The sequence below is a fragment of the Eumetopias jubatus genome, unplaced genomic scaffold, assembly GCF_037043125.1.
Source record: "Eumetopias jubatus isolate StellerSeaLion01/CBP00866 unplaced genomic scaffold, mEumJub1_p1.0 scaffold_9, whole genome shotgun sequence".
Lineage (NCBI taxonomy): Eukaryota > Metazoa > Chordata > Mammalia > Carnivora > Otariidae > Eumetopias > Eumetopias jubatus.
In genome coordinates this window covers 134,741,936-134,761,228 of record NW_028274815.1, presented here as the reverse complement: position 1 = coordinate 134,761,228, position 19,293 = coordinate 134,741,936, and the positions used below count along the sequence as shown (strand labels likewise).

Sequence of the window (19,293 nt, the reverse complement as noted above, 5' to 3'; positions counted from 1 at the left end):
GCCTTACCGGGCAAATGCGCCTGCGCGCTGTCACCGCCTTGGACGGGACTCAAGCCGTCCGGTTGGCTGTGAACCAATCAAAAGGCAGCGCCTCTCTAGCCCAGGCCAATCAGCTTTCAGATTAGAGGGTTTAACTCCTATTTAAAATGAAGACTTTGAATCTTAACGGTTGAGCTCTCGGGAGGACTGGCCGCTTTGGGTCAGAGGCGGGAGTCGACGGGTTCGTAGAGTCTGGGACAGCTCTGTGAGACGGGTGGGCGAGGGCGGCGGGCCTGGGTGGCTTTTTAGCGGGCGGCGGGACGGGTGGGAAGGAAGAGGGCGGTGGGGCCGCGGGGCCGGCAGGGAAGAGTCGGGGCGAGGCCTGCCTCGGTGCCCCGTCCCCACTTTGGTCCTCCTCGGTCCGCCTCAGTCCTTCTCTTCCTCTCCCCACCTGCATCCTCCCCGCTCCCTTCCTCTGCCCCCCGGTGCTTTCCCAGCGCCCTCCCCTCTGCTCGCGGGTACTGGGGCGCCCTGTAAGATGCCACTTGGTGTTTACTAAACGCCTGCAGTGCATGGGGTTGAGCCCCACCCCATGGGGTGGGGGTGCTTTCTGATGGGGTTCTCGTATTCGGTGAGCACCTGGGTAAGAAAAAAAAATAGGGCTTTTGCTCTCTGGGGGTTTGCGTTCTAGCGGTGGTGGGGCGCCAGACGACCAGCTGGCCGGAGAACTTGCAAAAGAAAACAGTAGTGTGGTTTACCGGGGGCTCCTTTGGATAGAATAGCCAGGAAGGACCCTTGTCCTGAATGGATGAGTGTGTGGACTAAACGAAAACTTCCTCAAAGAGGTTTTTTTTGGCTAGTGCTTCTCAAGCCGCAGGTCTTGGACCGCGTTTATCGTGATTTCAGAGGGTCCTTGTGAAAAATGTAGACCCACCTAATGAATCAGAAGCGCTCGGGCCTAGGGGACTCAGGTGTCTGTAGTTTGTCAAATTTCCCAGGTGATTCTGATGTTTCATGGAGAGCCAGTGATCTAGACCAGCGCGTACTAGACGTCTGGGGATGTTAAAATGCAGGATCTGCTTTGTTTGGTCTGTGGTTGGGCCCGAGAGTCTCCATTTCTAACAAATACCTTCCAGATGGAGATGGAGCTACTGCCCTTGACTTTTAACGGTTCCTCCTCTCTCCTTAACCTCTCTTGTTCTTTGAATCAGATACTTTTCAGCCACATACTCATTCCCACTCTCCTCTAAGTCTATGTGTTCCTAAGACACTAGCAAGTTTGATGAAGAAAAAGTCTATAAACGCACAGTGCTATATAATCTTAACAGTTTTCCTGTTTAGAATAGTATGAGTATGTGGCTTGAATTGCAGGAATCTTGTGCAGGTCATTGGGTCATGTGAACCTGGCTGTGGACTGGAATCATTTGAGAAACAATTTTCCCGGGGCGCTCTCCAGAATTTTTGGATCAGAATCTTACTCCATCCTGTTTGTTATTATTCATCTCCCTGAGAAGGAAAAATATATTCAGTTGGGGCAAATATCTAGTTTCTGTTGACGATTATTGAATAAATGCCCTTAAGCCTGTGTGATCTCATTAGTCTGCTGCTTGTGATTGTTAGGGAAAGTGAAGAAAGCATTAGAGCATGTGTGAAATTAATGTTTGCATAACACGAGCTTATAACTCCTTTTTCCTTTCTGTCATTTCTCCTAACCTGTTTGATATAAGGACTCCTTCCTCTGTAGCTGTGGTTCTGTCTTCAAAGTGGAGTTATTTGCTTATTTGTGAAATGGATGTGAAAGTGTGGGGGTGGGGGACACTTTCTGATTGGATTCTAGAATTCAGAGCACCTGGGCAGGAAAAATACAGAGAGGTTTCTGTCTCTTGGAGTTTATGTCCTACTTACTTGATAGATTGCTGTGCCTGACTCACAGTATGAGCTTAGTAAGTGTTATAAACTATTTGCATTATTGATTTGCTTTCTTAATGGATTAACTCATTCCCCAAACACTGGTGTAGGAACTATGTACCAGACATGATCTGGGGAGGCAACATAAACAAAATGGGACTAAGCCCTCGCTCTCATGGAGCTTACTTTCCTTGGGGATACTGAGCGGGTAGCTGGATATTGTCTGGGAAGGCAGAAGTAAACAAGTACAAGTAATATTATGTAAGATGTTAAGTAAGGGCCATGATAAGAGCAAGATGGTCAGAAAGGAAACATCTGAGTGGAGACTTGAATGTAATGAAGGAGCAACCCAGACTTCTATTTGAGGGAGGAGCCAAGTGAGTAGAAGAGCCAAGTGGGTAGAGGGAAGTTCAAAGGCCCTGTGGCAGGGGACCGCTTTGAGGAAAGAAAGAAGCCCTGTATGGCTGGTGTGCAATAGAAAAGAGGAGATAAGGCCAGAAATGTGGTCAGGGTCCATACTGTGAGACTGTAGGCCTGTCTGTGCAGGTAGGATTTTGAATTTGAGTTGAGGGACCATGAGGGGCTTCTGAACCAAGGACCAGCGTAGCTGACTTAATAGTTTGCGAAAGGACCATAATGGTGCAAGGGTGGAAGCAGAGTGATCATGGGAAGCCTGTTGCAAAGAGTTGAAGGGAGAGAGCATTGGTTTGATCAGGTGGTGGTATTAAAGGTCCTGAGCAGTGATTTTGAAGGTAGAGCCTACAAGATATGCTGATGGATTAGATGTGGGGTTTGAAGGAGCACCGTGTAAAAGATAGTTGACCCAAGCAACCGGCAGGCTGGGTTTGCCAGTAACTGAGATGGGGACATCTGTGAGAACAGGGTTGGACAGATGGGGGTAGGGAGGGAGCAGGAATTCAGTTTCAGACATTTAAAATTGAGGGGCCTCTGATTACAGGCGGAGATGTTTCATAGGTGGTAGTTCAGGAGAGGTCTGGACTGGAGAAGGAAGTTTGGAGGTCCTGAGCCTGTGAATGGTATTGAGAGCCAGGAAACTGGATGAGTTCCTATAGGGAATGAAGATAACTGCAAAAGAAAGTGTTTCTGGGCCTAAGCTCAGGCTGCTCCTGAGAGCAGAGGGGAAGAAAAGCTAGGAGGAGAGAAGAGGTTCTTTCTGGATGTGTTGGGAGTGAGGTGCTTGGCAGACTTTTCTAGGGGTACTGAGCAGGTAGGTAGGAGTCTGGCAGTCAGAGGAGAGGTTAGGGTAGAAGATGTAAATTCACATCATCTTAAAGATGTTTCAAGCACTGGTGCTGGATGAGGGGTGCCCTAGGAAGGGTAGGAATGAAGAAGTGGGGTCAAAGGACTCATTCCAGGTCACCCCAGACTTTAAAGTTGGCAAAAGTGAGGCTAATTGAGCAAAGGAGGTTGCAGTAGGACAGCTGATGACGTGGGGTACCACCCTGCAAGCTAGCAGAGGCTGGGAGTGGGAAAAGAGCCACCCTGTGAAATGCTGCTGTGGGACACCAATCTGGTAACAGTAGAGGTCAGTCATGAGCTGGCCCCTTGGGTATGAAATCCTGATGGGGGAGGGCTAGAGGCTGAGAGAAATGGTGGATGTGGTGAGTGTGGATGACTGTTCTGGAGCTTTGTTGTTGAAGGGTGAGGGGAGAGATGCTGTCATAGCCAGAGTCCGTTATGGGGAAGAGAGGACCTGCTTTTAAAAGGCAGCAGGGTTGGAAGCAGGCTCCTGCCACTGATAAGTAATCCTTTAGAGACAAGCTGGTGGAACGAGAGGACTCGGGGAGTGAAGCTGGGGGCTGGGGGAGGGGATGCAGTGCAGGGTGGAAGCCCCACACCTGTCCCTTATGTCACCTGAGAAAACAAGGCTCCCTGGCCAGCTTCATCTGGACAAAGGAAAAGTGTGAAATTCTGTGTTGTGGAGGCTTTTTCATCAGGAGCTATAATCCGGATCTAGCATAACCGCACTTGGAAGCATGAGGATTTGTATAAATTAAAGATGGTTCTTTTTCTTTTCAGGCATCATGGACCGATCTAAAGAAAACTGCATTGCAGGGCCTCTTAAGGTAAATTGGGTAATCTGTAATCTCGATCACATTTATAAAACCCAATGGAGATTGGTTTTATATCTGGAGTTCTTCTCACTTTTACTTTGGATTGTAACTTTAGAACTCTCTACTACATTCCTGGATGTCAGTCTCTTTTCCTGGCATTCAGTAACATTTTGTGGATTGTCACTGTAGCTTTTATTTTGTTCTGCTTTGTCTTCTAGCTAGCTGTTTAAGTATCTGCATTCCTCCAATGTGTGTAGGATAATACTGTACACAACAGGTTCCTAATACTTGCTTGTGCTTCCTTGCTCACCAGAAATGAAATTGCTTTGCCGTAGTTTGTTCTGGTCACGATTCAGGGAATGGTAAGCTCAGAGGCTGTCAAGCTGCATTGTGGTGACCATTTCCTGGGAGCCCACTTTGAGCCAGGTTCTGTGTCAGATGCAGGGATTACAATGGTGAAAAGCACATGGTCTTTGACATTGAAGAGCTTAGCCCTTTGGGGGAGTTATGTGAGCCAGTACCACGCCTTCATAAAATATGTGTATATGAAATGACTTGAATAATTCTGCCAAGGGGTGCTCAATTCAGATTGGGCTAGGTTGGAATCCAGGAAGGCTTCACCTAGGAAAGACCCCTAGTCTATGAATATTTGTGGAGCAGCTGGGGGAATGAGTCTTTATATAAAGATCCTTTAATATAAGTAATCCCCAGATTTTATTCCTTCTAGGAAGTCAGCATAAAAATACAAATCTTCCTTCTTGATTTGGGTGTGTGGGGGGGTGTCTTGTTTTTAGAAGTTTTTCTTTTTTAAGTTTGTGTTTTTTGTGTGTGCGTGGTTTTTTTTTTTTTTGAGAGAGAGAGCATGCATGAGCAGGGTGTGGCGGGGGGAGGGGAGGGTATGGAAGAGGAAGAGAGAAAGAGAATCTTAAGTAGGTTTCACACTCAGGGCTGAGCCCAACCTGGGGCTTGATATCAGGACCTCCTGAGATTACAACTGGAGCTGAAACCAAGAGTTGGACGTCCAGTCTCCTGAGCCACCCAGGTGCCCCTATTTTTAACTTGTTGAGGACCCTCCATACTGTTTTCCACAGTGGCTGCCCCAGTTTGCATTTCCACCAACAGTGCACGAGGGTTCCTTTTTCTCCACGTCCTTGTCAACACTACTTTCTTGTGTTTTTGACTTTAGCCATGCTGACGGGGTGAGAAGTTTTCATTTTCGAACAAATGGATACTTACCTTTTTTTTTTTTTTTTACTGGCTGAAAGTCTAAAATAACCAATTAGAAAAAGGCTAACTTGAGTCCTTGTGTTTGATTCTCAATTTCTATGATAAAGATCATTTTATTTTTTTTAATTTTATTTTATTATGCTGGTCATCATACATCATTATATTTATTTTTTTAAAGAACTTTTATTTATTTGAGAGACTGAGCACGCACTAGCAGGGGGAGGGGCAGAGGGACAGGGAGAAGCAGGCTCCCTCATGAGCAGGGAACCCCACACTGCCAATCCCAGGACCCTGAGATCATGACCTGAGCTGAAGGCAGATGCTTAACTGACTGAGCCACCCAAGTGCCCCTGATAAAGATCATTTTAAAAGACTGCTGTTTAAAATGTTTGTCACTGCCTGAATGCCTACTGTGTTGTGGACATTGCTAATTTCAGAAGTAATTGACTTTTTACTTGGAAGTTGGAAACTGTCTCTTGTGAGGCACTCTGAGGCTTCCCTTGCCAGCCTTGTTCCTTCGTTTATGAGGAAATTTCCTCCATTGAAGTTGGAGGAAGTTTAGTTTGATTAGTTCAGTCTTAGAATTAACTATTTTTTAAGCTTGTGATCCCCTACTTACAGGCATGTAAATAATTTTTGGCATAATTCTTCGAAGAACCTGTTTGTTTCCTCTTAGCCATAGTTCTTTTGGCTCAGACCCATTTTGTAAGTACTTGGGACAATGAAACATTAGTAAATAATTAATAGTAATAAGTATTTTGTGGAAAATCTGGAATATGCAAAAATTCAGACTTTTTTTTTTAAAGGTTTTATTTATTTATTGGACAGAGCACAAGCAGGGGGAGCAGCAGGCAGAGAGATAGGGAGAAGCGGGCTCCCGCGATGCTGGGCTTGAACCCGGGACCCCGGGATCATGACCTGAGCCGAAGGCAGACGCTTAACTGATGGAGCCACCCACGCGGCTCTCAGACTGTCTTCTAAAACATCTTGACTCGAAGATAACTACTGTTAAATATTTTGACGTATTTCTTTTGTCTTTTTTTCCTAAACGTCTATACGGTATTGCCAAAGAAATTTCAATGGAATTGGAATTTTGGTATAAAGTTTCTGTATTGTGCTTTTTGCAAGTTATTGTGCTTTTTCCAAGTCATTGAGAATTCTTGGAAAGTGATGTCTCCCTCTTCAGATGCAAGTTTAGTTAATGAACATTTATTTATGGGAGCATGATGTTTAGGGGTGGGGTGTTGGGGTGCGTGGGAGGTATCCTTCAGGTATTCCTTTCAGCTGTATATTAACCATATCCTCTGGGAGTGCTGATGAAAATAGCTTTCCCCTTCCATGGGTTATCAGTGACCTTCAGTGTTTTGTTATACTAGAAAATAGACTGTGAAATTCTCAAAATACTGAGCTTTTGTTGACGAAGACATGAAATTTATTTTTCCCTCCCAACCTAGACTACAATTGCACTCGGTGATGGCCCAAAACGTGTTCCGGTGACTCAGCAAATTCCTTCTCAGAATCCGTTATCTACGAATAGTGGCCAGGCCCAGCGGGTCTTGTGTCCTTCAAATTCCTCCCAGCGAATTCCTCTACAAGCACAAAAGCTCATCTCCAGCCATAAACCAGTTCAGAATCTGAAGCAGAAGCAATTGCAGGCAACCAGTGTTCCCCGTCCTGTCTCTAGGCCACTGAATAATACCCAAAAGAATGAGCAGCCGTCATCATCAGCCCCTGGTAAATCAGCTTTTTGAGACTTCTATTGGATAGTTATTATTTATTTTAGTTGCTTAAAAAAAGGGGTAGTGGCAAGTGAATAGACTTGCATTTATTGTTCGGAGCCCTTGCATTTACATCTTTTTTTATTGCGGATGGGGGGAGAATCTCATGTCAGGTTGAAGTAGCTGTGTCTCCTGTGGGCCAGCCCTGTGCCCAGGATGGAGAGCTGATTCCTATCCTCCTGATATGCTTGAGGAACTGAAAAGTTCCAAGGCTGGGAGTGTGGAGGGCAGTCAGGCAAGTGGATGGACTTGGATGGACTGAGGCCGTGGGGTAAGGTCACGGTGGGCACTGTGGCTATGTCGTGGAGTGGGGCTTCATCCCCTGTGAATGGGGAGATTGCTGAAAGGTTTTTAAGCAGAGGAGGAGCTGGCCTTTAGAAAGAAGCTTCCTCTGGATGTGTGGAATGAAGTGGAAGATAGTGACGGTGCCCTTTGGGGTAGCAGACAGGAGGCAGGCTGCTGGGGATTAGGTCAAAGACGGTAGCAGCCTGAACTGGGTGGAGCAGGGTGGATATTAATAGTTACTATTTACCAGCTTTGCATGCTCACACTCAGGAGAAGTGCTTCCTTCATCCATGTTGTCTCATTCAGTCCTCGGAAGAACCACTGTGAAGGGAGTCTGTTATTAACTCTGTTTTACAGACGAGGAAGCGGAGACTCAGAAGCATTCACTTACCCTCAGACACAGCCAGGATGGAGAAGTGCAGGCAAATTCGAGTGCTCACTGAGGATGCAGACAGGATAGACCTGGGCGGTAAACTGGTCATAGGGTGGTGGTCATAGTGATGGCATTAATGGAGATAGTGAAGCATGAAGCATGGAGGGAGAAACCAGTTGGGGCCCGCATTCAGGTATCTGAGCAGAGCGTACCCTGCTGCTGCTGGAGTTGGAAGTGGAAATGTCCTATAGAGCCTCTGGTGACTTCACCCTGTTGTGCAATTTGTTTATTGTACATTTCGCTGACTCCGTGGCTTCTATTTTTATATTTCTCCCTGGCAGCTAATCTAGTGGAAGAAAGGTGGTTGGTTTATGTTTTGATGCACGTCGTTGATAACTTGTACATACATACGTATGGACGGTGGACTAGCCCACCTAGTGGGGGAAAAGCTGATGAGTGGGGGCATATCATGGATGGAGATTTTGGCATTTCTGCTTTAGAGGCCCTTCATTTGGAAACTCAAGCTTCAGGGAGAATCTGCATAGTCTTGAGTCTTTAAATTTTCAGAGGACCTAGCTGTATATGTATCTGCTCATCTTTACTCTAGAAATCTATAAAGATTTCACCTGGTAGGAGTCAGGATAGGGTGTGATAATCTTTTTTCTATAAAGAAAACTAAAAATAGCCCAGATCTACCATTCTGGACATACCATTAATATTTTGGTGACCATTCTTTGTTTCATTTCTGTTCATAGGTTTTTAATTACTTATAGTTATTCTAAAATAATTGTAGTTATTCTAAAAACAGATTTTTAAATTTATTCTATATAGGAAATAATTCTGAAAAGGAACTGGCAACAAAACAGAAAAATGAAGAATCAAAAAAGTAAGCTTTGGGGCTCCTGGGTGGCTCAGTTGGTTAAGTGACTGCCTTCAGCTCAAGTCATGATCTCTCAGGGTCCTGGGATTGAGCCCCGCATCCATCGGGCTCCCTGCTCAGCGGGGAGCCTGCTTCTCCCTCTCCCACTTCCCCTGCTTGTGTTCCCTCTCTTGCTGTCTCTCTCTCTTTCTCTCAAATAAATAAATAAAATCTTAAAAAAAAAAAAGTAAGCTTTATCCTATTTACAAAGTCCTGTGCTATCATTCTATTAGAATACACCATTGCAAGTTTAATTATGGGAACGCGTTAAAAAATAAAAAGGTCTTATATTTTCACTCAAAATATAAATCTTCCCAAATTCTAACCTTTCAAAAGAAAAAAATAAAAGGAATTTTAATGATGTTTACTAGGGACTCAAGCTTTTCTTATTGCTTTCCAAATTTAGAAAAAAACTTGCTGGGGCACCTGGGTGGGTCGGTTGGTTAAGTGGCTGCCTTCGGCTCAGGTCATGATCCCAGGGGCCTGGGATCGAGCCCCACATCAGGCTCCCTGCTCGGCGGGGAGCCTGCTTCTCCCTCTCCCTCTGCCTGTCTCTCTGCCTCCTTGTGCGCTCTCTCTCTCTGTCAAATAAATAAAATCTTAAAAAAACAAAACAAAACTTGTATGAATCTGTTACAGAAATGTGTAAAATAAGTTTCTCTCTACCCTCAGAAGTAACCACTAGGTAGAGTTTAGGTATGTTTCTATATTTATTTCTATTCTTATACAAAAGAGCAAGTTTGTTAAACAAAAGGCAGTCATGTTACAAAACTAAAGACACATGTATATATGACTCTGAATATTTTGACACTATCAATTGAAGTATTCTTCATATCTTCCCCAGGTATTTTCCAAGAGTCTGCTCTCAATTTCTGGACTGTCTAGACTCTAGAATGTAGAATGTTATGTCTAGAATACAGTAGGAGGAGCCAGGAATGGACCCACAGCCTTTTTTGCTTTAGCTGCTCCTGTAATAGCAGCTGAGAATCTAAATCCAGTGGTTCTCGCCCCCTACCCTGTAGGACCCATCCCACTTGCTTTATCCGGGTGGTTCTCCACCGCAGAGAGTTAGCATCTCTGGGATGGAGGAGGAAGCTGCTGTTAGAGTTCTGAAGACTTCTTCCAGTTACTTACCTAACCTTCCCTGTGGTCTTCAGTGGTGGTGGTAATAGGTCTGTAATTCAGAGTGTAGTAGTGCCTTGGGACACTTTGCATTAGTCTTCAGCTCTAAAAGTCCAGATTGTTCCTTGTCACTGACTTAAGTCGTTGGCAGATGGGGGAGTGGGGCTTTAATGTCTGGAGACTCACATATGGTGGTTATTGGCTTGGTTCTTGCTGAAGTACATACTGAATACAACTTCAAATATAAAATTATTTATAGGTACATCCACAACTCCTTAATAAACTGTTAGATAATCTTTGCATTTTAAAATGTTCAAATTTTTTCCTAGAAGGCAGTGGGCTTTGGAAGATTTTGAAATTGGTCGTCCACTGGGTAAAGGAAAGTTTGGTAATGTTTACTTGGCAAGAGAAAAGCAAAGCAAGTTTATCCTGGCTCTTAAAGTATTATTTAAAGCTCAACTGGAGAAAGCAGGAGTTGAGCATCAGCTGAGAAGAGAAGTAGAAATACAGTCCCACCTTAGGTAAGTTTCCAGATTGATGTTCAAAAGAATGTGCTGCAGAACTTAATTACAAAGAGTTAAACAGTGGAAGGCCTGCTCTGTAGGACTGCAAAGAGTGATTTAATTCGTCATTTTTCAAGGATTTATCTAGACAAGTGCTGTCGTCCTGAAAAATCACTTGGAGGTTTGTGCTTTGTTAATGACTTACGTACATGAGTCAAATGTGTGTGTGTGTCTGTGTGTGCATAATTGAGGGGAATGATACTTCTGAGCTCTAAGCAGAGGTTGCAAACTGGCAGCCTCTGCAGGTTGACTTTGGCCAGTGGGTCTTTTTCTTTTCTTTTTTTGCTTCCAGTATTTTTTTTTTCAGACTTGAATTAGCCGTTCATACTGACAAACCTGTCTGCATCAGGCCTGTATCCTTCCCTGGTAACAGCTGACGGGAGCTGAAGGCTGCCGTCCTGGGCGGTGTTCTCAGCTGCCCGAAGTCCTCAGCAGCCCACCTCTCCTGCCCAACACTGCTTTGAAGTTGTGTCTCCTAGTGTTTGGGGATCAAACTGCTGTGGGGATGCCATGTCTCTCTTTCTCTAACGTGCAGAGAATTAACATTTAGCTGAATTTTTTCCCCCTAAGAATAAAGATGGCCCGAGGGAAGGAAATAGTCTTAACTAAACCTGAGGTCCATTAATACCTTGTAATGTTTGCCAACTGACTGCAGATGCCTGTATTTTTTTTTCCCCCCAAGTAGGTCTGTAGTTTCAGATTCTCAAGTAGGTGAGGGGTGCGGTGGGGTGGTCTGTGACCAGAACCAATTTTCACTAGTTTTACATAAGGGGTTTGATTAGTAGTTAGTACATATTTTTGTATTTTTTCCAAAACCAGGTGTTAGAGTATTCATCCTTTGTTGCAGGCATCCAAATATTCTCAGACTGTATGGTTATTTCCATGATGCCACCAGAGTTTACCTAATTCTAGAGTATGCACCTCTCGGAGCTGTCTACAGAGAACTTCAGAAACTGTCAAAGTTTGATGAGCAGAGAACTGCTACTGTAAGTTTTCATTTATTGTCCCGGCTAATACTGTTTACTGTATTCCTGTCCTACATAGCAGTGTGCCTTTCATTATAGTCCAGTGGGTTTTATCTTAGGAAAGAGAGCTCAGTGGGATCAGGTCTTTGAATGAAAGAATCAGAATACCTTAGTTGAACTATATGTACAGGTAAATTTGGGTACCAGGTGGAATACTATGGCTGGTTTGTTTCCACAGCTGTTTTTTTGTGGAAATGTATATATGAAAAGTTGCCCTCTTTTTAAAAAAATAGTTTTAGAATAGTTTTGGGTTTTGAGAATGTAGAGATAGTACAGACTTCTTTTCTCCTGTTCATCGTCCATTAGTGTGGTCCTTACTAGAAACCTGGCTTATCACTGAGGGTGTTGGCCTTGGTGACCTGGCTGAGGTCACGCTCGTTAGGTTTCTCCCCTGGGAAGTTTCTCTCTTTCCATACTGTGCTCTTCCCCGCACCGCCCACACCGAAGAGGGGGTGGGGGTTGTGTCCCACCTCTCCCTCTATCTGCATATATCATTTAGAATTCTTCTGCATCAGAGATTTGTCTGTTCTCATTTATCCAGTCATTTATTAATGTGGACTCAGATATTTTATACTTTGAATTAAAATCTCATACTACTTTATTTTGCTGCTCGAAGATCTGGGTGCTAGCTACGCTCATTGCTACTGGAGTATCCTGTCCAGGCCCTCGGTGGACAGAACAGGGACATAATGTGGACCCTTCTGCCCAGGCCCTCGGTGGACAGAACAGGGACATAATGTGGACCCTTCTGCCCAGGCCCTCGGTGGACAGAACAGGGACATAATGTGGACCCTGATCCGTGTATATACATATATCTATAGTTTCATCCATTTGTATCCACGTTAAGCAAAACATGAGTCCAGTGCCACACGGATCATTCTACCCTTTTCCACTTATTTATCTGTAGCCTCGCAGTCCAACCTTGAAAAACCTGGATCCTACCATCCACCAACCACTTAATTATTCAGTTCCAGTGTACATGTGTAGTGGTATCAGAATAATTAACCAGTTACCCCTGGGGGGGGGAACCAATTATATGCATTTAAGGGTCATCTGTATCCTTTAGGGCGTGAGCACAGTAGCTCATTTTTATTGCTGAATAATATTCTGCAGCATGGACATAGTTCAGTTTATCCCTCTATCTGTTGAAGGGCATCTTGGTTGCTTCCAGTTATTGGTGATTATGAATAAAGCTGCACAAAAAAATCTGCATGCATGTTTTTGTGGGACATAAGTTTTCAACAGATTTGAAAACTAGCTTGTGTAGTAAGGTCATGTGTAGCCTTGTAAAAAAGCAAAACAAAAAACAACTGTTAAACTGTCTTCCAAAGTAGATGTAGTGTCTTTGCTTCCCCCCCATTAATGTGTTCCTGTTCTCCTCCACTAGTGATTGGTATTGTCAGTTTTTTGGATTTTAGTCTTTCTCATAGGTGTACATGGTACCTCATTGTTTTAATTTGCAATTCTCAAGTCACAAAAGATGAGCATCTTTTCATGTGTTTATTTGCCATATGTGTATCATCTTTGAGGTGTCTGTCAGGTTTTTTGCCCATTTTCAATTGGGTTTTGGTCGTTTTGAGTTTTAAGAGTTCTTGTATATTTTGGAGACCAGTCCTTTATCCCGTGTGTTTTATAAAGGTTTTCTCCCTGCCTGTGGCTTGTCTTTTCATTCTCTTTACCTGGATCTAATCTTAAAGTCCAACATAATCAGGTTTTTGTTTTGGGTTTTTGTTTTTTCCCCCCTCTGGATTACGCTACTTTATTTGAATGAAATTACTTGTTTGAAGAAGTAAAGGGTCTTTGGGCGGGTCTTTGTTGACTTGGCAGATGATTGGTATTTACTCTGCCTTCTGTTTCTGGAGAGTAGGGGCGTTGATTTAAATGGCATTTCTTTCAGGTGGTTGTACTTTTGAAATCACAGCACTATTGGTGAATGACCCTTTGGTCGTGTCTCAGCAATAAGACATTTTATACTTAAGTATTTGCTTTTTGGATAAGTAGAAATAGATTCATTTTACTTTTTTTTTTCCATCGAGGCATTTTATTTGCAAGTATGTATTACATCCCTAGAAAAAGAATCCCAGGATTTTCCCTCCTGTGTGTTTTCGTCTTGGTTCTTCATGGTCCATGATGCCAGCTGCGGTTGTCAGTACAATGGAACCAAACTGGTGGAACGGGAGCAGGTTATTCTGCCATTTTTCTAGATCTTTCAGTTGTACATTGAATCTGGGGCTTGATCACTGCACACTTGTTTAACCTGCCCGTGAGGTTCACAACAATCTTCCCTGCTCTGTGATCATCAGGATTTCAAATTCGCCAATGTAACCATGCTTCATCATCACAGTGAGAAACCGGACGATGGCTTTGGAGCACGGCCTAATAAGAACCTGGCGTTTGCCTCTCTCCTCAGCATTGTTAGTGCTCTTGAGAGCATCTGCCAGGACATTCGTGTGCACCATTACGGCCGCACAGAAAGATGGCGGAAAGAGCTCATTTTACTTTTTAAATATTAGCTAACCTAATTGTCTTATTTAATTGGCAATTAATACTTAAACTACTACTCTTTAATGCAGACGGAGTTCATGTTGATCTAAGCACAGAGTTATTGGAAAGAAGAGCTTGGCTCTTTCTAGATTCCCTAGTACTTAGAATGAATGTTTATACACTCTTGTTTCCCTTTTCTGATTTATTCAAATAAAACTGGCTGTAGAGAAATATTAGGGATCTTTACCCATATTCACAGTCTGATATGGGAGGTGTGGACGAAGTAGGTGCTGAAGAGCTCAGCTTTAACTACTAGCTCTTTTTTTTTTTTTTTTTTTAAGATTTTATTAGAGCATGAGCATGAGCTGGGGAGGGGGCTCTGGGGGGAGAGGGAGGAGCAGGGAGCCTCACACAGGGCTCCATCCCAGGACCCTGGGATCATGGCCTGAGCTGAAAGCCGACGCTTAACCAACTGAGCCACCCAGAAACCCCTGATCTTGGTTTTATAAATGGGAATTGACTACTTTTGCAAGTTTTTTTAAAAATCCGTTTTTTAATTGTTTACATGTCTGACTCCCTAATTGGTGCTGGTTTCTCAGTATTATCGTAATTCGTTGCTACTAGGCCATAAATTGCCATGTGGTGATGAGTTCTAGCTAATCAGTTTTTCCTCTATTTCCGATATCCTATCTGCTGTATTAGCAAATAAATAACTTAGTATGGGATAACTTGTATTTTATGCTAAACACTAATTTGGTTCAATTTTTTTTTTTTTAAGAGTCTTCAATTGTTTCTAGCTTTTGCCTCAATCTACAAAATCTGTGTTGGGTTTCCTTTCAGAAGAGATGTCTAAAATTGTGTTACATAAAATATAAGATACAGACTTTCCATACTTTATTTTTTTAAATAGTATATCACAGAGTTGGCAGATGCCCTGTCCTACTGTCACTCAAAGAGAGTCATTCATAGAGACATTAAGCCAGAGAACCTACTCCTTGGATCGGCTGGAGAGCTTAAGATTGCAGATTTTGGGTGGTCAGTACATGCTCCATCCTCCAGGTATGTAACTTCAGAGGTGGAACTTACTTAGTTTAGCAAAAGCCTTGGGGGCTTTCAGGAACTAAATAGAAAAATACTGAAGCATAGATGTGTGGAATCGGGGCAGGTAACTGATGCACATACTTGGAGTAACATAGACCTGATAGAAGTGTCTTTGAGAACGTTTTATTCTGCAACTATTTTGAGGCTTTTTAATGTGTCCTAGGCCTGGGTTAAAGATGCTTCATGTCCTTAGAGGCTAATGAAGGGGACCTATGTCACAAGTATGTGACCAAGGAAGTGTAGGATGTGTGTAGGTGGTGTTGCCTGCAGTGGGGCGGGGAAACGGCACTCTGCTGCTTCCTGGACAGGAGACCAGTTCCAGGGTGTAGCGCCCACAGATCTGGAGCTGAGAACACAGTTCTTTGGGGGAATTTCCAAAACCAGATTGGTTTCGATAGAACTTTCAGCATAGTGGTTAAGATTCTCTGTGGTCTGCTTTTGTCAACAGCGGAGTCCTTTCTTGTCCCCTCTTCACACAGAGAAATCTAATGAAACAATTTAAATCTTAACTTTGCAAACAAGAGTTAAAATACTGTTTTAATTTGGGTTTAATTAAGCTTTTGAAGCCTCATGTGAGGTAGAGCATTAAAAACATCTACTGATATGTTTGTCAACTTTGAAATAGGACTTAAAAATTACAGCTATAATACTTAAATACAGTTAAAAATCGTATAGCCTAAAATAGGTGACATGGTGGGGGTGGGGAGCTTTATTTTTGCTAGATCACTTCTAATTGTTGCAGCAATGCATAAATCTGTTGTAGTCCCTCCCTGTTTTTTTAAGCCGGTTGTCGCTAGGTGGGAGCTGTTGGCATCTAGGGAGGCAAACAACAATGAGGAATTGTAGGCTTTGTGCAGTTGCAGGGCTCACTTGGACTTTAACCTGTCCAACGGGGTCATGTGATGGGAAAGATCAGTGTCCTTTTCAGAAAGGATTAAGCTGTGTACATGCTGATGCTCTCTTTGCCCCACCTCCCTGACACGAGCAACTGTAAGAGCTCCCAGGTGTGGTGTTGTTCGAGAACCCTCTGACTCAGGCCATTTCCACCATCTCAGTGGTGCTGCGGGGATAGAAGTCTGGAGAGGTAGCTCCTTCATCCCAGGCCGCAGGTCATGACTGAGTTGAGTGCATTCATATGTACTCTGTGGGTGCTGGGCATGGTGACTGGCCTCAGCATGACCCCCTAGAAGAGCCAATGGCAAAGAATAACTGATAGAAAGCAATAGAAACCTACGTGGTGTTTGCTCCTAGTTCAATGTTTGCCACCCTCCGCTTATTTCCAGCCTTCCTTGTTAAAAACTCAAGCATACAGAAATGCCGAATGGGTGGTTGACTGCTCAGCTGTGTATCTAGAGCCTGCATTCAGCAGGTGGTAACATTTGCCCTATGTATGGCCACACAGTTGCCATATTTGGTGGTGTCTGTTTTTTTTTTTTTTTTTTTTTTGGTGAACCTTCAAAAATAAGTTGCAGACCTCATGCTTCCTTCTCTGAGCACTTGAGTATGTATCTCCTAAAAATAAGGATGTTGTCCTTATAATCATAACCATTATCACTCCTAAGAAAATTAACAGCCTTGTTATATTTTTTTAGTCCATGTTCTGAGTTCCCCAGTTGGCCACAAAATTTTAGAGCTCTTTAAGTCAGAATCCAACTAAGGTCCATCCATGCGTTGTATTTGATTATGTTTCTTTGGTCTAAATTTAGACCAATTGTCCCACAATTTAAAATGACCCAAAATGGTGTCACTTGGTCCTTCATCCTCTGTAATTGCTGAGAACTGGAAGTAGGTCGAAGGGCCTACACAGTATTTTTGGCAAGAATACCTCATAGGTCACCCCCAAATTTAAGTCTCTTTGGTACCGGTGGTGTATCAGAGGCCAAAGCTAGTGCTTTCACAGTGGGACAGTTTTTAGTTTGTCACTCATGTCACCTGGCTCTTAAGCTTCTGAACCTATCTGTAATATAAAAACAAATATGGAACTCCAAACTATTTACAGAGAACTTTCATGGCTGCTTTTATATAGAAGTGACTCTTTAAGTTTCTTATATTGTAGATCATTTTAAGAAGGTTCTGGGGTTGGACAACTTTGGGGTGTGGCTTGGTTGCTAGCTGTGTGATGCTGCACATCTCTCTCAATCTGTTTTCTGTCTAAAACGGGGGATTTATTTTTTTTTAGATTCATTTAAGAGAGCATGTACACACGCGTGTGAGCATGTGGGTGGGGAGGAGCAGAGGGAGAGGGAGAGAAAGAATCTCAAGCTGACTCCCTGCTTGGCACAGAGTGCGACTCAGGGCTCGATCTTATGACCCTGAGATCATGATCTGAGTTGTCGAAATCAAGAGTCGGACACAACCAACTGAGCCACCCAGGCGCCCCTGAAACCGTGGATTTAAATAGTACCTGCTTCATAGCACAGGATGTGGCCTAGGAAGAGCGCTCAATGTCAGTGTCATTGTTAATGACATTTAGCCGCTCTTGTGCTCATACAAACAGAAGCATACCAACCTGAGCCTTCCTCTATTTTTAGGAGAACCACCCTCTGTGGCACCCTGGATTACTTGCCCCCAGAGATGATTGAAGGCCGAATGCATGATGAGAAGGTGGATCTCTGGAGCCTTGGGGTTCTTTGCTATGAATTTCTAGTTGGAAAGCCTCCTTTTGAGGCAAGCACATACCAAGAGACCTACAAAAGAATATCGCGGGTAAGACCTAATGAGAAATGATCCATTGCTTCTTGTAGAATTCTTCTCAGCTTTAACTATGGCTGTGAGCTATTTCTACTGTTGTCTCTAAGCTGCGTTTTGTGACTGTCAACTTATTGTACTCCAGGTTGAGTTCACATTCCCTGACTTCATGCCGGAGGGAGCCAGGGACCTCATTTCAAGACTGTTGAAACATAATCCCAGCCAAAGGCCAACTCTCAAAGAAGTACTTGAGCACCCCTGGATCACAGCAAATTCATCAAAACCATCAAGTAGCCAAAAAAGCAAAGAATCAACTAGCAAACACTCTTAAGAATGGTGCAGGGGGAGGAATCTGAGAGGCAGGGCTGCTGTATGGTGTCAGGAACAGGCCTGCCCGTGCCCGAGGGCGCTGCCTCGGCCTCCCCACCCAAGAGTCCCCTTCAGTGAACACTGTGCTCTGGAGTGAAGGTAGCCACAGGAAGTGTGGCTATGTCACTAGCTTCACAATCCAGAGCCGAGGTCCACCTGGAGCCTCCCCACAGCCTGGTACGAGTGAGGCCTCCTGGTGGAGGGAGGACAGGCTCGGGGTCTGACTGTGGGGAGAGTGGCCACATCACTGTGACTCATCAGTGACAGAGGCGTGCAATAACCTTCCAAGTACCTTCGTGTGTGTGTAACTTATTGGGTGGCCAAGCCTGGGAAAGCTGTCAGGATGAACATGTGATTCTTTCTTTTAAATGTTAAAATAAAGATTTTTGTATAGACTTTTACCTTTCTTTCCATGGCTTCCCTTTAGGACTGTGCTCCATGTCCCACACCTCTGCCTGGCTAGTGAGTCCTCCTCATCTCCTCCGAGACTGAAATAGAAACATGTGCTCTACCTTCATCTTGGGGCTGGCTAGATTAGACCTGTCGCAGCTCCTTCTAAATGTTAAAGGGCTTATTATTTCATGGTTTTGAGGTTTTAGTTTTTGTAAAGCACATTAAGTCACCTATAAAATGATTATAATTAAAGTTCTCCTGTGTCTAACCTTGAAATGATAATGCATATCCCAGTTCATTCTACCCTTTGAGAAATGCTGGGCTGAGCATGGGCCTGCTGGGAGGGTGGGAAGGCGCCTCCGTGGTGCTGTCGGGGCTGTGGTTCTGGAGCTGTCCTGGCCTGTGAACATAGCCATCCTATGACGACTGGGGACACAACTTAGGGGAGCCACTGACCGGAGCAGGGGAGGGGCGACAAGTCAGCGAGCCGGCAAAACTGATGGGTAATTAGGTGGGAGAGGCACCCCGAGGGAGTGGCATCTGAACTAGGCTTCACGGGAGGATTGAAAGGATGGAGGCAGGAATGGCAAGAGGTCCCCGTAGGCCAGGGAGGGAGCAGCAGGAAACATGGCAGCACAGGCTACAGGCACGCGGCTGTGTGACTGGGTGGTGGAGGGGCACCAGGAGTCGGGGGGTGGGGGCAGCCAGCGCCCTCTCTCCATCCTGCAAACTGTCCCGTGTGCCCGGGAAGCGTGAGTTCCCGTCCTAGGTTCTGGACGTTCAGGGCAGGGCAGCAGCCCAGCTCATGGAGCTGGGATCCTTGGTGGGTCCTCATCCTGGGGAATCAGCTGAGTCAGCAATAGTTCATAGAAGTGGGTACACCTGGCCTGGGACCCTTGGGGGTTCACTGGAGCTGCAGGTGGTCAGGACAGAGGGAGGGATGAAGGAATCGGTCATCTACAGCCATACCTGCCCACTGGGCTCTGACCATGTTTTCAGTTAGA

General features: G+C 44.4%; 1 protein-coding gene across 3 annotated transcripts; it reads left to right on the top strand.

Annotated features, from left to right (window-relative positions):
• The first annotated feature begins 14 nt into the window (after positions 1 to 14).
• Positions 15 to 18,413, top strand: AURKA (aurora kinase A). Of its 3 annotated transcripts, none has more exons than XM_088026809.1 (9): positions 15 to 220; positions 3,928 to 3,974; positions 6,644 to 6,923; positions 8,457 to 8,511; positions 9,999 to 10,187; positions 11,077 to 11,215; positions 14,649 to 14,797; positions 17,371 to 17,545; positions 17,673 to 18,413. In XM_088026809.1, exons 2-9 carry the CDS (start codon positions 3,933 to 3,935, stop codon positions 17,856 to 17,858), a joined length of 1,215 nt encoding a protein of 404 aa, XP_087882935.1. In that variant the 5' UTR covers positions 15 to 220; positions 3,928 to 3,932; the 3' UTR covers positions 17,859 to 18,413. The 3 variants fall into 3 exon arrangements, with proteins under 3 accessions (XP_087882935.1, XP_027944941.2, XP_087882936.1); XM_028089140.2 differs by having other exon boundaries at positions 17 to 220; positions 9,996 to 10,187; XM_088026810.1 differs by lacking the exons at positions 15 to 220; positions 3,928 to 3,974 and adding an exon at positions 7,610 to 7,721 and having other exon boundaries at positions 6,808 to 6,923; positions 9,996 to 10,187.
• The last annotated feature ends 880 nt before the right edge of the window (positions 18,414 to 19,293 follow it).